We start from the raw sequence: 24,212 nt of genomic DNA, 5'->3' as shown, positions 1-24,212 counted from the left end.
TCTCCGCGTCGAACTAAAATTTTGATAGATAAAATTAGTCGGGAGAGTTTAATAATATGTGTACAACTACGTATGTATATAAGGCGTGTAAATACGTGCACGGTACAGTAGACTCGGGAAGTTAATGCCTGACCGCGATTCGGATGAAAGTTATGAAACAGAATTTCTTAAAAGCGAAATTGCTGCTGCTGCTGCTGCTGCTTGGAATTATCACGCTCACAGCATTTTCCCCTTTCCCTTCTATGAATAAATCCGCCTTATAATTTATTCCGTGCATTGCATACGTATATGTATGGACGTGTGCATGTATAACTAAACAATATAGATTTGCACAACGATGATCGAAATGGAACACAGAAACGCGCGAGGATGTAAAAATTAGTGAAGAAATGTACGAGTGGACGATTTTTAAACTCCGATATTTGACAATAAAAAAAAAATTGTTAGTTTCCTCTGTTCTTATCCGTACCCCGGTCAACGTAGGTATCGTGTACATACACGACGAAACAATAATTCCCGTTATTCGTTCGTTGTTGAGACTCGCACTCCGTTATTAAAAAGAAACCTGCTATTGGTTAAATATTGATTTGTTCTTGTCGTTACGCGTGCGTTGCATTCGCGTACTAATCAATTACTATGCATAGAGAACACGCGGATATTAATAACAGATACCGCAACCTGTTCCCATCCAAAATCCCCCTCGCATGTGTTATTTAATCGTTATCAAAATACGACACACCGACCTCCGCGGGTACCTGTGTAGTAAGGTGTATATATATACACGTGTGTGCGTGTGTGCGTGTAACAATATGCATTACTTTCAATATATTTCACGAGCGCAACGGCAGCGCGCATATAAACATCGGTATTCATGAAACGAAACCACCGTCGATGATGATAAATCCAATCAATCCGATCGTTAAGGTATAATTAATGCATACAGGCATACGTAAAGTAAAATTTGCCTATGTTGTATAGATGTTACTTAGAGATATTTATTTATCGCTTCGAGCAGCTTTGCTGAATGACTGACTGACTGACTGACTTACTTACTTGCTCACTTAATGATTTACCGATTTACTCACTGATACGCCGGCATTTAAATTATATACACCGGCGGCGTCTAGGATAAGTGCCGACGTTTGACGACGAGGGCTACGAGAAGAAAGGGGAAGGGAGGGAGGAAGAAGGGAGAGAGGGAGAGAGGGAGAGATGGTTCGGACATTCTGCGGTGGTGGTGGTGGCTGGAATGGCTTTAGAAACTCTCATTGTCAGCTGAGCGTTTGGCTGCTGCCAACCGGTGGTTCGCTCTTTAAGTTCTATGAATCGAAAAAAGGAAAGAAGATGAAAATAGGTAAATGAAGAATAAAAAAAGAATCGTCGCCGACGTTGTCGTGCGGATAATAGCGTGGAGCGACGCAGAGGAATGAGATAGGATTTGGGGGGGGGGGTTCATTTTGCGGAGCCGCTTAAATGAGGGCGCATTTATTATACGCTATATTTGTCGGATTATTGTAATCTATTTGGATAATTGATCGTAACATGAAAGAAGATTGAATAAAAGAAGAAAAAAAAAAAACAAACAAGGATTATTAAAGTGAAAAATGAAATAAATATTATCCAGCTGTCTTTGACGAGAAGAAAAAATATAAAAATTCTACCCTCGAATCTTTATTTTCATACGAATAATTCTTATTCGACATTGTTCTGTGTTGTGCTGCAATTTATGCGTATAAATAGTTTGAATACCGAAACGACGTTTAATTGCGCAAACGGCTTGGCGAGGGAATGAAATAAGGGTGGGAGTAAACTTCTCTCTCGAAATTAGCCGATTAATTTAATCCACAGTAAGGGTAGCGGGGTTACCTTATATATACATATATGTATATACCCCGTAAATGAGACTGGAGGCGGGGGATGAAAATTACCGGTTGGTAATATAAGAGAAGGAGAGAGAGAGAGAGAGAGAGAGAGCCAGAGAAGAAGAGAATGAGAAAATCGCGCTAAAACTCCTGCAGTCAATAAACAACCCACTCGATGATTATGCATGTTCAGATATAATGCAATGCACGCAACAGCTGTACACTTATATATATATATATATATATATATTTATATATATATATATGTATGTATGTATTCACGTTCAGTCATTTACTTATCTCTCCTCGTTGCTATTATTCTACTATGGAGTAAAAACATGCATATATGTATTCTCTTTCGAAATGCGCGAGTGTGTATAAAAAGATTTTTTTATTGTTATACTTGTACATTGTGTATATATGTCTGTATATATACACATATATATATAATATCGAAGTCCTTGAATACCTTTTGACCTTAAACAACTTTTGAAAGAGTAGATTTATCATAAAATGATAAGAGACTTTTTTTTTAAGAGCGTTCAATTCCCTAAAAAGATATATTCTGGTTATATCAGTACACTAATGCTTTGACGAGTTATAAAATTGCAAAGTAAAAAAAGAAAACACACACACACACACACACACACACACACACACACACACACACACCCGATTCCTCACGTCATTTAAATGGGAAATAAAAATTGCGACGAGGCACCTCTAAATCTTGGTACTAATAGCTGAAACCTGGACAGCATTTTTTTTCCCGTCATTTCAAACAATATTTTCGACTTGAATTTGGAAAAAAAAATATCCGACATTTTGGATACAGTCAAACATACAACATATATATGTATATATTTATTATTTTCATCTTATGCACATAATGTATGAAGTATGTTTATTTAAGCGCGTCTATCTACTTATCATTCATGCAAGGTCGTAAAACGCGCGCGTGCGCTCTGCCGGACAAATACCGAACTAACACAATGCAAAACGAACTAACACGCGCATGCACATACATATATGTATATACACATATCAATCCATTTTATGTACCAATTACGCCGTCAATCCCAGCAGTGTAAACCCTTTTCAAAAAGTTTCATCCTCTTTCGTTCTCTTCTTGTGTTGTACAAATGTGTATGAAAATGTGTGCATATGTGTAATAACATCTGTATACATATGCATATATTATATTTATTTTTGCAACGTCATAGAACGTTACAATATATGTATATATATACTACAATAAGTTTTCCTAGCAGTATGTATATATATATATGTGTATATATACACATGTTAGGTAGCTTATTGTTATACACACTGTATAGGTACAGCCTTCATAAATTTAGATTAACCTGCAAGAGGGGGGGGGGATCAAATGTCGCTTGAAAAACTCGCTTCTTCGTTTTAATTATTTATATTTTTATTTAACTCCATTCTCCTTGCAGCTTTATCCTAATACCATTTCCTTATTTATTTCTTCAAGCTTCTCATACAACAAAATTCTTCTTGCGCGTGTCTCTGTTTCCTTTTTCCTTACAACGAGTCTTATTTTCGAATTACTTCAACCCGAATGAAATGAATAATCGCGATAATATTTTCACGTTGTTGTTGTTGTTGTTGTTGTTACTGGTGTTGTTATTCTGGATTCTTTCTTTATTAAAATAATATCTGTAACTTGGAATTTCTGGACAAACTCTTGTCAACATAAACGTAAAATAAATGGTAATGTCGTTAGAAGAAGAAGATAAAAAAATCGTAACGTTATATTATCTTGAATTTAAAGAAAGCTACAAAGAAAAAGAATAACACGTAGGAAAAAAGAAAAAAAAAAAACGTATCGACGACGGTTCAGAACTCGGCTCGCATGTTTCAGCCACCTAAACAGCGTGCAACGCGTTCTGTTGCTGCTGCTGCTTCTCTTAACACACACACACACACACATGCATATACGTGTTACATATCCGTACATGTATTTACATCGGCACGTAGAAACGCGCACTCACACACACACGCCTCAGGCATACCTATAATATACGTGTGTATGTATATTTGTATATAAAATGGGATAGAACAACTTGAAACGCGAGGACGGAGATACAGAGATGCGCGTTCTCTCCCTCCTCGTGTGAGGGATAAAGATAAGAGAAAGAAATCCAATATCCTCTCTTCGGAGAGACAGAGAGAGAGAGAGAGAGTGAGGGAGGGAGATTTAACTCTCGTCAAAGGTGGAAAAGGAGAGGAGGAAAGCGTTCTTCTTTTTTTTTTTTCTTCTTCTTCTTCCCCTTTATCTTCTTCTTCGACTCTGCAGGAGAGGAGCAAAATGAAGGAGAGAGAGAGAAAGAGAGGAAAAGATGGAATCTGAACGTATGCTAAATTCATGTTCCCCCGGCAAGTTCGCCGCTGCCGCTGCTGACGAATATACCTCTCGTGCCTGTGCCGATGCGTGTGTTTGTAAACTTAAACACGCGTGTGCTTAATCCATAAAAACACGCGCGTCGAGATTTATCTTGTAATCGTCTGTGATATTATTATATTATTTTTTTTTTTTTTTATTTCCGTCTAATATTTCTCTTTCTTCATTTCTCCTATTAGACTCGATATAACGGGTCACCTGATTGGTATTGATTATCGTGTTACACCCACCGATACGTATTATATCTATCGCTTTATACACGCGTGTGAATTTTAGTCGCATATCGTGTCACACACGCATCGGCGGCGGCGGCTCGTCGTTAATTTTCAATTTTCTTTCCTTTCTTCCTCCACTTATATCCGGCTCTTCGTCGTTCTTCTTCATACAAAGCGCGTATCCTTATCTCCTTCTTCTTCATTTTTCGTTCTTCTTTACCATTTTTAGAGTTTAGTAGCGCCGCCGCTCCAACCGAGGAAACTACGCGCGGATGAGGTATACAAAAGCAATTTCTGACTTTGCCTTAGTTGCCCAAGCGGAGGGGGTAGAGTGAAAGAAAGAAAAGGAAGGAAGAATAAATAGACGCCGAGTTTATTGGAACCGTCGTGGTACGGGGCTGATGGAGAAATGTAGTATATACCTGTTGGGGCGGATCCGACGGCGGTGCGGGAAGAGGAGAAAAAAGTTCATTCAATCGTTATTATGCGTACACCTACGTCTCTCTGTGTGCGCCTTTGTGTGTATATACGTGTATACACGTTTATTGAATGCCGTAGAGAAATGATGAAATTTTCTCGTCTTTTTTGGCCTTTTCTTTTTTCTTTCTTTTTTTCTTTTTTTTTTTTCCTCCAGAGATTTCACACATCCTCCCTGATTTTCCTGTTATTATTTAATGTATAAATTAATCAAATACATACGATGCGTATAATATCGTGTTGCGAGGAAAAATTTGATAGTTTGTATGCAATGTTATATTCTTGGAAAGAAAAAAAAAAATTAAACGAAATGCACGTCGTTGATACGCGTTTCTGTCGTAATCTTGAAATGTATATATATATACATGTATGTCGAACTGCACAAATTGCAAATAATAATTTATATTATTGCAATAAACAATTATTCTCCATTTAGCTCTTTAACACCGTCCGTTTAGAACGCCGATGATAAAATTCGTTTTCGCGGTATGTCATAATAACAATAATAATAATAATAATAATAATAATGTGGGAGAAATACTGTACAGACAGTTATGAAAGTCGTGTTTTATAAAATGGTATGGATAAAATACGTGTATACATAGGGTAATTATAATAATGATAGATACTGCAATCTGGCGGTGCTGAGCAGCCGATGTTTACAAGAGATTTTACTGACCTATTTACAATATATTTTATCAGGGTTTTTTTTCTGCCATTCTAAATTTATCGTCATTAATATGTTTAGATTTTTTTTTCTTCTCTCTTCATCCTCACTCTTATTTTACGATTTGCCATTACGCGTATATTGATCATGGAGACTAATTTTTTTTTTGTTCCCTTTACCATTTTAGATAATCTCGGAAGAATTTTAAAACCTCGCGTGCACATTTTTTCCTTGTGTTATTATCGCGCAATGATTAGATTCTCCGCAAATATCAAAGAAGATAAGATCGTTTTACTTTTGTCCTTCGTCTTTCTTCCCATCGATAAATATTCCTCTTACATTTTTATTCAAATTCGAATCACTCGGTGTCTCTTTTTATTTCATTCTTTCTTTCTTTCTTTCGGTTATTCTTGTTTTTTTTCTTTTCTGCGTCTTTCGCGGCAGAATTTATTCCGAGAATCAGAGTCTGCAATTTACCGTCTCTTCTTGGCAGAGCTTGGATACAAATGTATAATTATAATATCGCGTCAGCAACGCCTCCCATCTTCCTCTAATGTAATACATGTAACAAGAATGATGATGATGATGATGATGATGATGATAACAATAATAATAATAATACTAATAGTAAACTGATTCTGATCATTCAAACAAATTTCACTGAAAATTTGCTCAATATTCGTCTCATGATTTGTAGAATTGAAAATCAATTCTCGTAACTTTCTCATACTTATATAGGTACGCATATCAGATTTCTTCATCATTCAACTTCTTTTTTTTTTTTTCTTCTCTTGATAAATGTTTCACCGTTGTCTTATCGGTACATCTTTCATTGTAATATTATCACACAAATTACGTCTATTATTTTCTTATCACACTCGTTTTGAAGAATTATATATATATATATTTATTATATATATATAATAAAGTACGTAATATATAAAGTACGTAAATACATACGTGTATAACAAGTAGCATTAAAATCTTGGGCCAGTATCGATCGATCCTTGCTAAAGATTTACTGTTTCTTTGTTCGTCGATCGCACAAATCATCGATGATGCGGATGTGTTGTATATACAAACTATATTCTTATAGTATTATACGTACATTATACAAGTGTGCGGATTGACACGATCGTATGTGCGTATATTGTTAATTGTCATATTATACTTGTGCCCCGCTGCAGCTGCATAGAATTATTATTGCGAACTGACGACTGTAGCAGAGCAGGTATAAAAGTAATTCGCGCATCTGCAGCTGCGGCATAATTGTTGTTATTGTTTCGTTAATATTCTTCTTCATATAAACCTACATACGTATGGACAAACCCTGCGCCCGTTGCGTATTCATACGTGTACGTACTTACGCATCAGGTAAACAAATATACGAGTAAATGTACGCTTGTAAAATCGCTTAATATCTCATATATATATATATTCATGTATGTATCGCGAAAGATCGGCGCAGGTTGGAAATATAGACGGATGGGTGTATAAGCGTGCGCAAGTGTGTGTATAAAATTGATACGGGTGAATAAATGGACGAGGGCGCTTGTAAGAAAAGAGCGCGCAATGAATCGCTCGTTTCGCCAATTTATACATACGTCAATTTATACGTCATTACACCTTGGCAATACGTGTATTATATATAATACATAAATTTTTACTATAGCGTGTTATACGCAGCGTGAAAAAGCAGGAGATACGTACCTATGCTATGTTGAATATACGTTGGTAAGGCATCTCTCTCTCTCTCTCTCTCTTCTTCACTTGATCCATCTCGGTTATAGGTACAGACACGGATATATAATATATAACACCGTAGAACGGGGCTGCTCCTCCTAATTGGAATCGTGATTTAATTACTATTTTCATTTCTCAAACTTGTGTGTTGACTTCCTCTCTCCTTATAATTGCACCGGCAACCAAGCCGAAGCTGAATTCTCCCCCTCCGTATTCATTCATTCCCACGATCGATGGCGAGAGAGAAAAAAATAAGAGATAGAAAAAAAAAAAAATAACAATTCTCTGTTGATTGTTTTACGCCGTTGCTGTTGTTGTTTTTCTCTACCACCATTGGTTTCCCTCTTTTACCTATTTTTTTTTTACTCGTCATGCAGTGCGGCGCATGTAATTATTATTTTTTTCTTCCTCTCTTTTGTGTCATCATTACACACTTGCAGAAAAAAAATGTATCATTTTATTTTCATCTATCATTATGCTCTCTCTCTCTTTCGACTATTCATATATACCTACGTATATGTATATGGGTATATGTTGGTATACATGTTATACCGTATTTATCACCGACTGTTATTAGTCGAAAGAGAGAGAGAGAATAATTGTTATATTTGCGATTCTGCTGAAAAAAGCGCGATGTGATTTATATACGCGTCACGATCGATCTTGAATTCGTTTTCATCCTTTATGTTCCGCATACGTATTATTATACACGCGCGCACGCATATACATGTGTGTGTGTGTGTCTATATTTATATAATACGTAGGATAGGTATTGTACGTGTATATATTCACGTATGATACACATATATTGCTGAAATTTCATATGCGCGTCGCGAGGACTTGTGAAATATACACACATTGTACATACAATATATATGTATACGTATGAAGGGAGGTCAAGTTATTGTTGTTACGTGCGTATTCGTATAATATAATAATAGGTATACACACGTAATATAATACTATTAACAGTATTAATAATAATAATGATAATAATGTTGATAATAGTAATAGTAATAGTAATGCAATGACGACAACGATGATTTTATGCCGCTGACGAATCAACCGTGTAAATCTATGCACAAGTCGTATGCATAAGAGTCAGCGTGTACCTGCGTATTATTATTATTATTGTTGTTGTTGTTGTTGTTTTTATTGTTATTATTTTTATCAACGTTATTAACGTTATTATTACAGGCATATCTCTTCGTTTCTACCCGAGTCAAATGAATCTCCCCACCTAACGACAGATCATGCTAAATGTATGCGTACGCATATTATTGTAATACGTCTTTGCACGCACGCGACTGTCCTTGTGTGCGACGTCTACACGCATAGATGCGTAGAGACGTGTGCAAGGATCATGCGCGCGGCGACTTCCCCTCGATACCCTCCCTCCCGCCCTCTCTCTCTCTCGATCCACCCCCACTCTTACCGTCAATCCCGAACCTCTCTGAGATCGCTAGCGTAACTCTGCGAGAGAGATATAAAATGCGCGCGAAGCTAACGAAACGCCGTGTGGTTGGCTGGTGCTCGTGCAGCGCACGTGTGCAACGACGAGGATGAGAGAGAGAGAGAGAGAGAGAGAACGGTGACTAGCGCAATATGAATGCATCTATCGTGTGCACATGTACGTGTATGTAGGTATAATGTTTCTACGATGCGCGCACACGCTGACACTCGTTCGTAATTTATCTATCTTCTTTGTCCGACTCACGTGACGATGCTGCGCGTAGCCGTGTGCTCGTTTAAACCTAACCTAATCTATAACTTGAAGTTGCCGTATGTCGCGTATGTTACGTACGTAATGTAAAAATTGCATGCGTTGTACGTGCATGGGTAAAAGGTGTTGAAGATAAAGATGAAACGGAGGAATCACACGGAGACTGATTGTCGGAGAAACGAAGGTGAAGTATCGTGTGCGTGTGCGTGTGTGTGTTTGTTTGCGTGGTATTGGAAAGTGTGAAGTGAGAAGGAAATTTGACAAACTCGCGTGTTATTATTACACTTGTATGTACGTGTTGTACGCGTACGGTATGTTTTAGTGTTTGTGTTATATAGTCGTACATAGGACAACGGATTATAGGATTACTCGTGCAACAGGGCCGCACAATAAGGCAGATAAGGAGGGCAAAGTTGTTGGTTCGCCGTGAACTATATCGATTATAAAGATAATGACGATGATAACAATGACAACAACAGCGACAATGTCAATGAGTAATGAATCTTGAACTTCTCAACAAATATTTGTTTGTATTTTATATCTACATATGCATACGTGTTCGTTTTCCTCATTCTTCCATACACTGCGTATTTATATAACTCTCCTATTCTTCCTACACACGCTCAACCGACGCAGCGGCGTACGGTACGATAATTTCTAAACTTCTCTCGACATTTTTAGACCTCCTATGCAATACGTTACATTTATATATAATACAGGTGTACTTGCGTGATTGTTCGGACGTTATCAATTTCTTTCTTTCTTTTTTTTCTAATCTTCTTTTCCCTTCGAATGTTTCATACATATTGATAACGTAAAATTTAACTTATCCGCCGACGTTTATAATCATTTTTGTACCTGTTGTATACAGCATTCGCGTGTATACGTGCCTGTCTGTTTACTCTGGCATATGCATAACACACCGAGTCGGCGTGTTGTTCGTTTTTTCTACTGCTCGTTCAACTTGTCTTATATGTATACGGCTGCCGCTGTTGCTGGTCTGCCGTTCTGCTGGCAGGCTTGCTTGCTTGCTTGCTTGCTTGCTGGCTGAATGGGGGAAATTAGATAAATGACGATTACGCTTTTGAACGATCTATATTATTGTCATTATATCTACACCCTATGCATATAGGTACAGTGCAGCCAACATCAGGGTTAAATAAAGAATAACCGAATACTTATTATTCTGTAATTACTAATTTATCTTTGTCGTATCCACACATGCACAACCCGACATGTAATATTATCCCTATACAAGATACAATTCCTCTTTTTCTTACATACTGTCTGTTTGTTTGTTTTCTTTTCATTTATTTTTATATTTTATTTTCTTCCTCCATCGTGTACTCGCTTTACGTTGATACGTATCTCGTTGTTGTTGTTGTTATTATTACTGTCATCATTGTCATTATTATAATTATTATTTCGTGAAGTGTATTATGTGTTACATATGGAAATAGAATCGTATACTCGTATTGTACAGATTAAACGATTAGGTGTGTGTAAATTATAAAATACGTCTATGTGGGTTAGATTCGACACAGTGAAAAGAGCGTGGTTCCACGACATTGCGCATGAACACAAAACACAACGAAGTAGGTAGAAAACGTTCGAGTCGTTGGCGGCGGAGGAGGAGGAGGGAGAACTAAAAGCAGTCGCGGAGAGACTCAGGTGGGGGGGGAGGTAAAATGAAGATTGACGCCATAAATACTAATGTCGGCGGTATGTGTTCGGGGGAATATTATCTACATACATATATTTATACGCGGACGGGTGCGCGTGTCTTTGTTTTTTAATTTTTTCAAATTTTCTTTTTCTCCTTATTTTCCCTCCATCGTCGCACTTCTTTGCGCTGACTGTACACCCACTCTTCAAGACATTGGAAATAGTTATGAAAGTGGTTCTCATTTGATTATGTTTCTCGTCGACTATGCAGTTGTTTCAGCGGTTCGCATCTAACAATCGGTATACTTACATTTATTCAATTACACAATTCCGGCTCAAGTTTTCCTCTATTGTTTTTGTAATTTTTTACCGTTATCGACGCTGCTACTTGACTTTGAATTCTACAATTACAATCTTTGTACGTACGATACTATGACCCATCTGTCGGTATAAATGATAATGATTTAATGTATTGGAAAAATTGTGACGACGAGGAATGTGATATTAGATACGTTACAGTAACCTTGAAAACAGTGAGAATAATAAGACAAAAAAACCAAATGCAAAGAATGGGGGAAAAAAACAATTTGTTGAATTTCAAATCGTGCCCGAGGCCTGAATATGGCGCGAATATTAGCAAAAGAAGAAGAAATGGCAAAATCGTTGCAAAGCATGGATGGATCGAGTCGAGCGGGGTCGGAAGAGGTGAAGGGGCGCGAGGGGGGGGGATATGATGTACAGTCGGGTTAGAAAACGAGGTCAAAGAATGATGTTATTATACGAATATCTATAGATTATTGTACGTCTTGCGCCGAATAGATATATTTAAATAATTATTTTCAAACTCGTACAAAATACAATGAACAAATTTCGAATGTGAAATTTACTGCCAATAATTGATACGATTGTTCACTTAATTAATTGAACATCTTTCTAAACGTGGTTTGAATATTTTTACCTTCCTTTGGTTTTTCTTGATTTTTTTTTTTATATTTCTCAACGTTCACCTGACGCGTAAATACACGATACTGCAACATGTATATCTATATTACGTGTACATCGTACATAAGGAATGAAAAAAAAAAAGTGGAAATGAAAATTTCTCCAGCAATAAATGGCGAGAATCACACCATCAGTGGTCTAAAAACCCGAGTTTTTCTCACACGTTCGTTATACGTGCATACGTATAATTATAATTGATTATTTATAAATAGCGCAGTGTCATAAAAGTTGTTGCACGTGTGCGTATTGCAGGCGATATATGTACGATAACGACGGACTCTTAATTACTTTACAGCGTACGTACGTAGAAAATATAATTTCCGGCATTGAAATTGGCATTGCAATTAAAATACATGCAATTACTCTTTCTCGACGCTTTTGCAGTTGATAAATATCTCGAATTTAATTTCCGTTGGGATATATTTTGTATTATACGTGTAAAAATTGTTGTTGTTGTGGTTATCATCATCATCGTCATCGTCATTGTTATTTTTATTTTCATTGCGATCGTTTGTTTTAAGAAGAGGAAAAAACAAAGAACAAACTAACACGGGCATGGATTATAAAGATTTGAGTATTGTTTCACCATTTTCGTTTATTCAAACACCAATTATTCTCTCTTTCTATCTCATTATATCTTCCATCGAGGAGTTTTCTATGCAGATAAGCCTTGTTTTAAGTAAGCATTCGTGCATGTAAGAGCCACTTAAAAATCAATGCACACACACACACACGTACGCACATACTTACTTAAAATCCCGCGCGCCGTGTAAGCAAACGGCCGAGAACTCGAATGCACGGGGCTTCAAGATAGCCGAGGAGTCGAGAGGAAGGGAGAGGAGAGGAGAGGAGAGGAGAGGATAGGATAGGAGAGGAGCCATGCCAGCAGCAGCAGCAACGCCACCACCTTAGAACCGGTATTCAATTGTCACTCCCTCATTTCATTTTCATCCACACACATGCCTGTTACATCCTTACATCCGAGTACATTATACATTATACACATACACGTGTAACAACAACAGCAACAACAACAACAAAAATAATAATGGACGTATTATGTACACATGGTGACAGTCGATCAATCTGCTGCACGTTTCTCAGGAATTTCTTCCCATTATTTGCGATTATCTTTGTTACCATTACTGTCATTATTATTAATAGTTGAGTTATTATTATATTACGTATCGCGGTCGCGTTCGATTGCAAATGTTTACACAGATATTTATTTGCGATATTTCGAGGAATCTCGCTGATTCAATTTTTACCCCCACTCCCTCTTCATTTTACATACATGTACGTTGTCCCGACGTTATTTTTTTAAATTTATTTTTGTTTCGCGTTACTCTTGGTTTTCCTCTTCTCACTTCAATTTCGTTCTTATTTCTCATTGCCCGGTATTGTGTTGTTTTTGCGGTTTACGGCGGTGCGCAATTTGCCACAGTATATATAATATTACAATATACTATATATTATATTGACGTACTATATATATATGTGTGTGTATGTGTATGTGTATTATTTTCAATCGCTGGTGTACTTTGTCTTGTACAGTGAGGTATATAGTTGGTTGGCGTGGTTCTGACACGATACGATAAACTTTCCTTTTGAGTCACGCTTTGTTTCATCGCAATCGGCTGCCTCTCGACGCAAAGCCAATCAATTTTATTATATCGATGCAGTGAACTGGAATTACACGTTTCGGCGTGATATATACAGCACACCTATAATCTTATACAATACGTATATGCGCAACGCGGTATAACATCGTCGAGTACGCAATGCTCACGCAGGATGAAATACAACATTTTGAGAAAGGAGGAAAAAAATTGTGTCGATGGATTTTTAATCGATTATATTAACACGATTTTTATATCGTTGTTTTTATTATTACTATTGTTATACTCATGTAGGTGTATATTCTTCTAATCGTTCAATACGCGGGAATATTACCCGCCTGGACGATTTGTCGAAATTTTTCTTCAATCCTTCGATTTACTTCTTGTTACATTGTTGTTCGAGGTATTTTTATTAATCAAATAAATACGTATCGCGACACGCTGCGGTTGTTTGTTCGTTTAATTATATTTTATCGGTAAATCAAATATATCTATTAACAAATATTTTATTTTATTTCCTTATTTAATTATTTATTCATTCATCCATTTATTATTAGTGACTTTGTCTACGCTTGTTCTTACGTTCGTTCTGTCGTCGTTTACTTGAACGTTAAATTCGAAATTATTTTCTCAATCATTTGCCGACCGTTCTTCTCCGCGCACTCCAATTATGTATAGTATAATGTTTAAAAAAAAAAAAAAAAACCTGGCAACGAGATGATAGCCAACAAAAAGTTTTATTTTCAGATCTCTCTTCTAATTCCGTCGATGCGATCTAACGTTGCCTGCTGTTTGATCAATTATTGTTTTCATTTCTTTTATTATACTTTGACAGATCGTAATTACACGTTTAAAATTTGCGATTAGTCATCGTAATCTGCGTCGGTTGATTGTAAAGAAAAGTTAAAAAGGAAAGAAGAAGAAATAAAATCAACCGTTTCATTTTATTATTGTTATTGTTATTATTATTATTATACCTATATCATACATCCATCTCGATATCTAAATGTTAATAATTTCCTCTAACAAATGTGAAATTGTTTTCAGCTCCTCGGCGGTGCGTGCTTTAGCCACGGACCTTACACATTCTACAAAGCAGTGAGGATCGGCGACGGTCGTGTGCTTCGTTTGGGAAATTTCTTCCTAACCAAACTTTGGAACGATGCTGACTTGGTTAGCATCGGCGAGCTGCAGCTATTGTGGCTCGATAGTCGGGGTCCTAATCAGCCTCTCGCTTCGCTCAGACTATATTTTCTACCGGAAAATACTCCAGACGGACGCAGAGATACTCACGGAGAGGTGAGTTCGTTGTCCTTCCTTGTTTTATTTTATTTTATTTTATTTATTTTTTTTTTTTTTCATTACCAATCTCTTCTCGAAACCTCATTTCGTGAAGAATATCCAATTAATTTTAATACATGTGTAAAATTATCGTGCAACAAGAAAAAGGAGAACAATCAAACAAACAAATTTATGATTTTTCTTCTCAATAAACGTATTAACGCCTACAAGATTGCTTCTCCATAGCGATAGATATAAAATAAAATAAGTATTATTGCCAAAAAAGTACCTGAGCTTATAGAAAATCTGCACTCGGTTCAACGGACTTTTGAGAGGATTTCAGGGAAGGGGGGGATACATATTCCAGAGTGGAGGATATGCATGTAGGTAATATATATACACGTATGTACGTACGTGAAGGATGGCGAGGTGCAATACATGCATTTATATACCCGTGTGTAATTTATATAGATAGATGGTTAGAGCGACAAAGGGTACGTCGAGGAGTCTTGGCCGATGATCGAAGTTTTTAATCCAATTCCGTGCGGATTGATCGAATGACGCCGAGTTTGATTATCCCGCGTCTTACATGGATGTGTGTGTTTGTTTAGTGTTGGATTTTTATTTTTGCGCTAAATGTACTTACGCATACTGCAAGGAAAGGGTGAAAGTTCAAGGAACACTTTTTATTTTTAATAACGTTCGTTACAGCGATTGATGAATTTTATTACACGAATCGTGGATATAATATACTTATCTACATATTGTATAATATTTGTTCATTCGGAATTTGGTGAGGAAATTCATTTTTTTTTTTTTTTGTTTTTAAAGTTTCCTTCGACAAAAATTTGGGGGGGGGGGGGGGAGGGGATTATCGGAATTTTCAAAGTTATTTACACAGCATGGTAAAGAAAAATATTTAACGAACAATAAAATGTTGAGAAGATTAAATTCGTCGGAGGTACGTAAAGTTGGAAGGTTCTCGCATTCTCTCTCCGTCCCTCTCAATTTTTTTTTTTTTTTTTTTTTTTTTTTTTCTTATCCGCAATATTGTAAAATGTTTTCGTCTGCAATGTTTGAAACGATTACTTGGAAAAATCTTTGCAGTTTTTTTTTATTCTCTTCTTCGGGTGAAAGTATTATACTTTTTCAACAGGTATATTAGATTTGTTTTTCTATTTTCACGGTTTTCGCTCGGTGGAACGAATTTCGGGGTGACTGTTATACGTATAATAATATAATGTATAGGAGGGTTGGGGAGGGAGGCAGTTTGCAGATTTTCGACGAGAGGGAGGCTGGTTGTCTGGTTGGCTACAGAGGAGCCTTTCGATGTGGGTTGTGTTGTTTGGACCGAGTTTTACTCAAAAGCGCGAGGGAGAGAGAGAGAGAGAGAGAGAGAGGACGAGAGCTAGACGAAGTAAAGGAAATGAGAGTAAGGCGAGGGGGGAGAAAGGAGAAAGAGGGATATATACAGCACAGTGTATCACACGCGATACGTACAGGGTGTTTAAAAATTATTCGACGTTTCTTCGTTTCTTCTTTTTACGGACAAATATTCTTAACCTGCAGATTTTTCAACGTCAATTAATCGATAGGTATCGGTAATATTTGCAGCTTGAAATTACCCGACAGAATCACACATTATTCCACACGGTGGAAAATAATCAAAGTTAATCTTCTGCGTGATTATATTATACGGTATATATTGATATATGATGTGTATAAATACAGTTATCGCTAACACGGGAAAATCATTTTTGTTATATACTTATATACACTTTTACAAACAATTAATATCGTATATTTCGATTCTAGTATAATAGCAAAATTTCAATCGATCAATCAATCAATTGTCTTTATTTCGCACAATCTTTTAATGGTATTATTATTATTATCGCTACACGCGTAACCAATGCACAATCGATTTATTAAACTATACGTACACACATTATTATCTGTCAGTTGACAAAAAAATTAATGCAATTTCGTTATATCCGTTTTGCGAGACTGTGCAAAAACACAAAGTACGAAAAAAAAAATTCATCAATCAATAGCTATAAAAGGTAAACCAATCGTACGACGGATCGCCGCGCCGAAAAGAAAAAAGAAAGAAAAGATAAAAACCTTGGAAAATGGGATCCGTGGTTTATATATGTGTGTGTGTGCGTGTGCGCGTATACGTAGAGAATTTATCGTGTGAATTGAATTTGTCCGCGATAACGTGACTATCGTATAATAGAGATAATACGTCTCGGAGTCACCCGTTAGACGGGTTTCGGTAGGCTGCAGGCAGCAGCAGAAGCTTCGGGTTTACGCTTATAGCGATCGCGAGCGAGCAACGAAGGCTCACTTTTTACCTTACCTGTGTGCGAAGGCAAAGAGAATATTGCTAACCCTCACATGATAACATTAGGGTTCGAGCTTTGCCGGGATCCGCGAGGCAACAGGGGTGAAACACCGGAGGGGAAAAATGGAAGGAAAGGAGAAAAGTTAGGGACGCGGACCCGTTATTTCAATTCTATTTAGACGTTGTTTAATGTTCTCTCTCTCTCTCGTTGCCCGTTGCGTGACTTGCGTATCGGTCTTGTTATTCTCACACGCGCATGCGCGTTGGCGGTGTAACAACAATGCACAACGTGTAACAAATTTGTTGATATCTTTTTTTTTTTTTTTTTTATATTTTTTCTTTATTTTCCTCGAATAACATTTTTTTTTTTTTATTTCTTCCTTGTTCGTTCAAGGGGTATTCGCGAAACGAAACAGAGGATCAAAGTTGCGAGATTGCAAAATATTTATCGTCGCGAAACCGGGAACAATATTTCGAAGAAAAATGTCTTGAGATTATACACGAAAAGTTGGTACGATTTTCACATTCGGTTGAATTCGTGTCGATGAATTTTTTAACCCAACGAACGAAGAAAAATTTTCAGTACATGCAGGCGGGTGATACTTTTTTTTTTTTTATTTTGTTTATGCACAAGGTTATTCGCTTAAACCGATTGAATTTATTTCACTTGCGCAGAGAGCTCTCGAGTCGTATATATGCTAAATAAATGAAGAATCTTGTTTTTTTTCTCACTGGATTCGCCTTTTGTTTTTCATACTTTCAACTCCGGCAGATATATTTTATTACATGCATGTGTATATACATATATGTATAATATTAATATCGCGTGTTTTTTTTAATACATCGTATTCTCGAATTAAATCGAATTCGTGATTGATGACGAATTTCTCTCGTAGCGACTTTCCCCTCCGCATGCAACGGCCTATATTGTCATTACGTGTCACATTTAACTATATCTCATACATTATTTCCTTGATTCTTCGAATCGTGAAATAAAAGGAAGTAAGGGGGGAGGAAAAAAAGCAAAAAGAAACGGAATTAACATAGCCGTGGGTGGGGGGAGGAATACACGCGTGTATGTGTGTACGTATCGAAGTAAATGAATTCGATTTAAGAAGAATGGTTGGAATTGTTTTACCGTCAACGAATATTACCAATCGCTGCAGCGCTCTCGACCTCTCGGAAATGCCTCGGAATTTTATTCGTCGTCGGTTGGTAGCCATAATAATAACAACAATACTCACTTATCCCTGCATCGCGCGCAATAAGACGTGTACTTTTTCCTGCCATTTTTGTTATTTCCCGATTTTATCTTTCTTTCTTTCTTTCATATCTCATACTTCGAAATTTCTCCCTATTCCTGTCTCACCCGGTATTTTTTTTACATTTTTCTTTCATTTATTTTCATTTCTATTCACAGTTGTAACGCTTTGTCGCGATTTTCGAGCCCATGCTATCGCACACATTCGTTAATATAACATGCATTCCCACTACGCTATCGTATTGTATTATATTCCGCCTGCTCGAGATGTTTAATAACGCGAACGTGATAACCCGCTGTGTCACGGTTCTAATTTACATTACGATATTATGTTATGTACATACGTACGTAGATGTAAGATGTGCGTTTTAATGCCTAAATCATGTTACTTCAGAAGTCGACTTTCGACTCAAGTTCCGTCTACGCTATTGTTATACGCTATAATTAATTCTAATTCTTTTTTCAACACACGTTTCAAACAACCGTGTATACGCAATCATCCCTTTAAACTTTGCTTGGTTTCGATCGTTCGTTCAATTGCCCAACGTTGAAAAATTTTATACGAAACGAATGTAACGTTGATGTTGCTTAGAGAAACTTGTGCTTTAGCGGCGCCTGCTGCTGCTGCTGCTGCTACTGCTGCAAGGTCTCGCGGAATAAATTGTTGCCGTTTCGTAATTATTATACCATGTATATGTATACGTCTCTGTACTACAAACGCGTATATAAATCCATAAACAAGCGTAACCTTGTTTTTCGCAAGCCCGATAAAATTGGATTAGGTATTGTACAAATACTTGAGCAGACTTTAAAGAAAAAAAAATATATACACGTGTAATGTATATAAAATCGAGGGTAAATTTTTTAATATCTTCCCTCTCTCTCTCTCACTCTCTCTTTCTTTCTTTTTTTTTTCTTTCTTTCTTTCTTTCTTTCTTGCTTTTTATCGATATACGAACGCACGACTTGTTGTTGAACGTGATTACCATACCTGTATTATTAATAATAATAACAACATCGGTACAACATATTTTTGCACGTTATTTTCACACTCGCATAATTGTACGACGGTTATTGTTTACCTGGAAAAGAAATCATACCGGTCCGTAATATAATGGTAGAAATTTATTTGCTGAACAGTTGAACGTGGGTTACATTTTTAATGTATAATAACGCTACGGGTAACTACATTGAAAAAAAAATAGAAAAAAAAAAAGAAAGAAAAACTACCAACAAATCCAATTTAGTCGCACAAAATTCTCCGGCATTCGCAGGGCTTAAAATTTGCCGCATTTCAATCCTTCTATTTCACCATATACATACATATATATATATATAGATAGATATTGGGTGTTACATAGCATATGTATGTATGTATGATTGTACACATATGTATATATATACGTAGTCAGAGGCATTTCCGTTTTATTTTCGGCGTTCAATCCTCCGCGCTTAAATAACTCTCGTACATATACTACACGTATATCGTGTTATACACGCACACACGCACATGTTGCGTATAATATAGCGTGTGTAACTCGATGCAGGGCCGGGTTAGTTGCAGCGGAAATTTATTTATTCACGGTAATGCGTGTAATAATGTATAATTCATTTTACGGCCTCCTTTCCCGCGATGTGCCAATTTTTTTGATCGTAATTGTAACGTCGATTATTATGTTAAAACATCAATAATTAATAAAGAAAAGTCGATATCGCGTACAATAATAATTAAAATAACAACAACAACAACAACAACATCGATCACGTATGAAATTATTAAATCGAATGGATTATATTACTTACGCGATGGCTTTGACTTATATGCGCTTCAATTTACATAAATTTACATAGACAGCATGGTACGTATGTGTGTGTGCACATGTTACATTATATTATATAAAAGCACCCGCCGTGTGTGCCTCGTTTCTGTTGCCGCTCATTCTTCGGCATGTATGCGTGTTCGTTTTCCTCCTCCTCTTCCTCCTCCTCCTCTTCCTCATCCTTCTTCTTCTTTTCCTCATCTTCTACTAGTCGCGGTGTGAAAGCTTATTTTATATACTTGCCGGTTGAATGTGTTTATGGGTTAGTATCCAGTCTCTATACCCGGTGATCGGTTTGTACAAATTATATACATATATTATGTGGACTTGCAAATTGGTGCAAAAAATAATTCGGTACAATAATACGGGTGAAAACGGTGATGACTAGCGATAAATTTTTATCATCGATAAAAAAGAAAATATATATTTTTTCCCCTTTTTTTTCACGTAGTATAATTAAATTAATTTTTGTCACCCGTTCCTTAATTATTCTGTATATTCAATATACACATAATTTTTTCACCCACCGTTAGTACGTACGCGTAAAGAACAGGCATTTACATAAACTTTCTTGATTATATGTGAAAGTTGAGAATAACAAACACGAATCTAACAGATCGATAAAAACCATAGGTGTATAATTATCGTATTGTACGATTATTTGTAATATCGGGACACCGGGTATATAACGACGTGTATATATATATATATATATATATGTAACATATGCATGTAAAAATGTGTGCAAGTTTAACGCATATCTTTCTCTTCTCTTTCTCTTTCTCTATCTCTATCTCTCCGGCTTTTTCTTGCGTCGATACCAAACACGCGTGTACGTACATACGTATAACGCATCATCTACCAGCCATGTAACACATACGTGTGCGTATGCATTTATTTATTGCCGCCGGTGCCGCGAGTATGTATACTACGAGAGAACTGGCAAGTTGAGAGAAAAACTGTGGAGAGGTGGTCCGTTGAAAGGAAGGCCAGCCTCGCTGGTTCTGCCTTGTGTGCTGCTGCAGCAGCAGCGACGAACGGAGTGTATTAACATCGTCGGACTGTCCATTTTTGTTATTATTGGTCATTGTACGTAATCCGATACAAACCGGTCACACGAGAATTGCTCACTAGAAAATACAATATTAACTTCGCAGCGCAGCGTTTATAATACCTGATATCACTCTTGGGAGTACGGAGTATTCGATTTTACACGCACGCACACACACGCATATATGTACACGTGTCACGTCGGATTGAATTTGATGTTTCTTGAAGATAGAGATGGTCAAAAGTCGAGGTTTCGGAACGTTATGTGGAAATACTAAATGCGATATTCTGTTGATCCGATATACGTGTTGTGGATTAATTTTTTTTCGAAAATTGAAAAAATTTCAAACGGGAATTCGAGGATCTATCCGGTGTCGAATAAAATTTGACGTACCATTAAAGTAGACGTATAACAAAAAAGAAAAAGAAAAATAATTTCAGCACAATTGTTCGAATTTTTACGAATCGTGATTAATTATTTATTTTCTGTTCGCGAATCGATTATCGAATACAAACAAGCTTTGCAATATCATTCCCATATCGTATTTTTCGGTTATGTTAGGTGCGAAATGTGCAGAAAATAGAAAATATAAATTTTAATCTCTCGATTCTCTGGCGAGCCGTAGCCGTGTACAGGTTTATGTTCGTTTTACAAGCTTGTATTACGTAGATTTGGCCCCCATGCCGTAGAAAGAGGAGGTTATTCCTCGGCAGAAACTCCACGCCCGATGCTTAATAAATCATAGAAACATTTTCGGCCTCCTCGAGTTTCGGTTTTGTTATACTGCCATTATACGCAATTACGCTCCGCAGCTGTAAAAGCCTCGTATATACTCCACCGTAGAGGCATACGTACGTACATGTTTAATGTACGTATATGTGCACGTGTATGCGTGTAAACACACAGTTTTTCGTTATAATAGAAAATTTCTCGACCGAAGTATTATAACTCGGTCCTGGAACCTTTTTATCTCTATCCTTCACTCCCCCCCTCCTTCATCTCCCACGTTCTTCTCCAAATCCCAAGTCGTGACTATGCAAGGGTCGTCAACCCTCGCCGTCTTCTTCTTCTTCTTCTTCTTCTTCTTCTTCTTCTTCTTCTTCGTTTATCACCGACGATGCGGCGGAGGCAAAATTCTCATTTTATTTCGTCCAAGTTTTGTGCAATGTATTTTAAGGGAGCTGAGAAGGAAGAAGAGAAAGAAGAAGAACCTGTAAATGCATTTGTATCGTCCGATCGTAACTAAACCTCTTTGGGGGCTTTTTAAACCTATCGTATGTAGGGATTGTTCATCTTATACCTGTGACACGTACCCAACTACCTTCCAGACCTGTGCAATGATACTGTGTCGGTAGTTTTCTGTCAAACTCACCTCGATCGCGATTCTTTCACGTCGATGTCCCGGATTAGATTTATGATTTTCTCACATGAAATTACGTGACGAAAAATGCGATACCATTTTTTACAGAATTATCTTAGATATGATTAGAAAACTTGAAAAACAAAAACTCGAGTTTGTAAAATCTGTAAAAACTCAGAAATATCTCTAATCAATGTAAAAATAACGAGCTTGTATGTTTTAGAAAGTGGAGTTTTTTTAACCACAAGTTTTTAAATCATACTTCAAATACGTTGGGTCGAGAAATTCTGAAAAATATTGCGATCGCGTTTTTCGTCGTGCACTTTCCTGCTCAATAATCATAAAGCCAATCTAATTGTAAGACATCGTCGTAGAATCTTGATACACAGGTAGTAGAAATATCTAAGCTTCGGTTGTCTGTCTAGCGGCGGGTGGCGAGTTTCACAGAAAACTCCAGGTATTTATAAATATATACATACAATATCACTGCAGGTACAAGATTATGGTAGCTATTTATGTATATACGTATAAATAATAGAGGTTATGCTTTTTATATACCTGTGTATAATATCAGCTGCTGCAGGCATACCTGTGCAACCTATATATATATATATATATATGTATATATATTATATTATATTTTACAGACGCGTGTATATGCACGATATATGTATAATGTACGTAAATACTTGCAACGGATATAAGGTGATAAAACCTAAATTTAGCAGCCGCATTCCACGTGACCGACAATCTAATGTATATACATATATATATGTATATATATGTGTGTGTGTATAAACATTACGATTTAACTTGATATCTTTGACGATAATATGAGTTGTGTATAATAATTACATAAATCTCGGATCTTTATGTCCAGCAAATATTTGGTATACACATTATACATACTTGCGTATATTAGTGACGTTAAAAAAAATTATTTGTCAGCGCATTAAATTTTTCAACTTATCGGGTAGAAAATAATTGACGCCAAACTCGTATTTTCTTTGTTTTTTTTTCTATTATTTTCGATTCTCCTAGGACGAAGAGCCCAAGTGTATTCGGCAATTTTGAAACTCTTGGAGCGTTATTGCAAGAAAGCGATGATCGTGTAATATAATTTGACGGGCGGGATGTAAAGACACGTTATTGGCGTAAGTGCAGCAGAATATAATACGTGTATAATACTGTAATGGGCCGGTATACAAGAACGTGTATCGTTATATGCAGGTGGATGTAATAGTCAAGATACTCAATATGGCGACGATTGCGATACATTATGTATATAGAATTACCCGGCCTAGCAACCGTGGATCTGTTTTACGTGTACGCGTCGTATAATTATAACGTCGCGGGAATGATCTAGTGTAATGTTCTCTAACATATAACAGGCTAGCAACATCATTTATACAACATACACACGTTTGACATACGGTACGCCGCATCATCTTCTTCCTCCTCCACTTCCTGATCGTCGTCATTCTACGAGTTTTTTTTTTATTCCTTTTCTTTCTTTCTTTCTACATTTGTTTAATTATTTTTTTTATTCATTTAATTTATTTATTTATTTTACTCCATAATTCGTAGAATTGTTGAGAATATCGATCAGAAGGATGTTGTTCGTTATTAATTTTACACTCGTGGAATGAATTGCCACGATTTATTTTCATCTTCTTCTTCTTCTTCTTCTTCAA

The 24,212-nt window shown here is 36.6% G+C and overlaps 1 protein-coding gene across 2 annotated transcripts in view; it reads left to right on the top strand.

The window, feature by feature from the left end:
* Positions 1-24,212, top strand: part of LOC124185093 (formin-J-like) — an 88,786-nt gene that overhangs the window by 3,234 nt on the left and 61,340 nt on the right. Inside the window, exons 1-2 of one of the 2 annotated variants that reach the window (XM_046575497.1) lie at positions 8,963-9,019; positions 14,446-14,697. In XM_046575497.1, coding sequence (XP_046431453.1) covers positions 8,999-9,019; positions 14,446-14,697 — 273 coding nt within the window. In that variant the 5' untranslated portion in view covers positions 8,963-8,998. Of the gene's footprint in view, positions 1-8,962; positions 9,020-14,445; positions 14,698-24,212 lie in introns of those variants that run through there. The other variant, XM_046575498.1, reaches the window with a different exon arrangement.

This window comes from Neodiprion fabricii, chromosome 6 (genome assembly GCF_021155785.1).
Source record: "Neodiprion fabricii isolate iyNeoFabr1 chromosome 6, iyNeoFabr1.1, whole genome shotgun sequence".
NCBI classification, from domain to species: Eukaryota; Metazoa; Arthropoda; class Insecta; order Hymenoptera; family Diprionidae; genus Neodiprion; species Neodiprion fabricii.
This window is presented reverse-complemented; position numbering and strand designations above follow the sequence as displayed.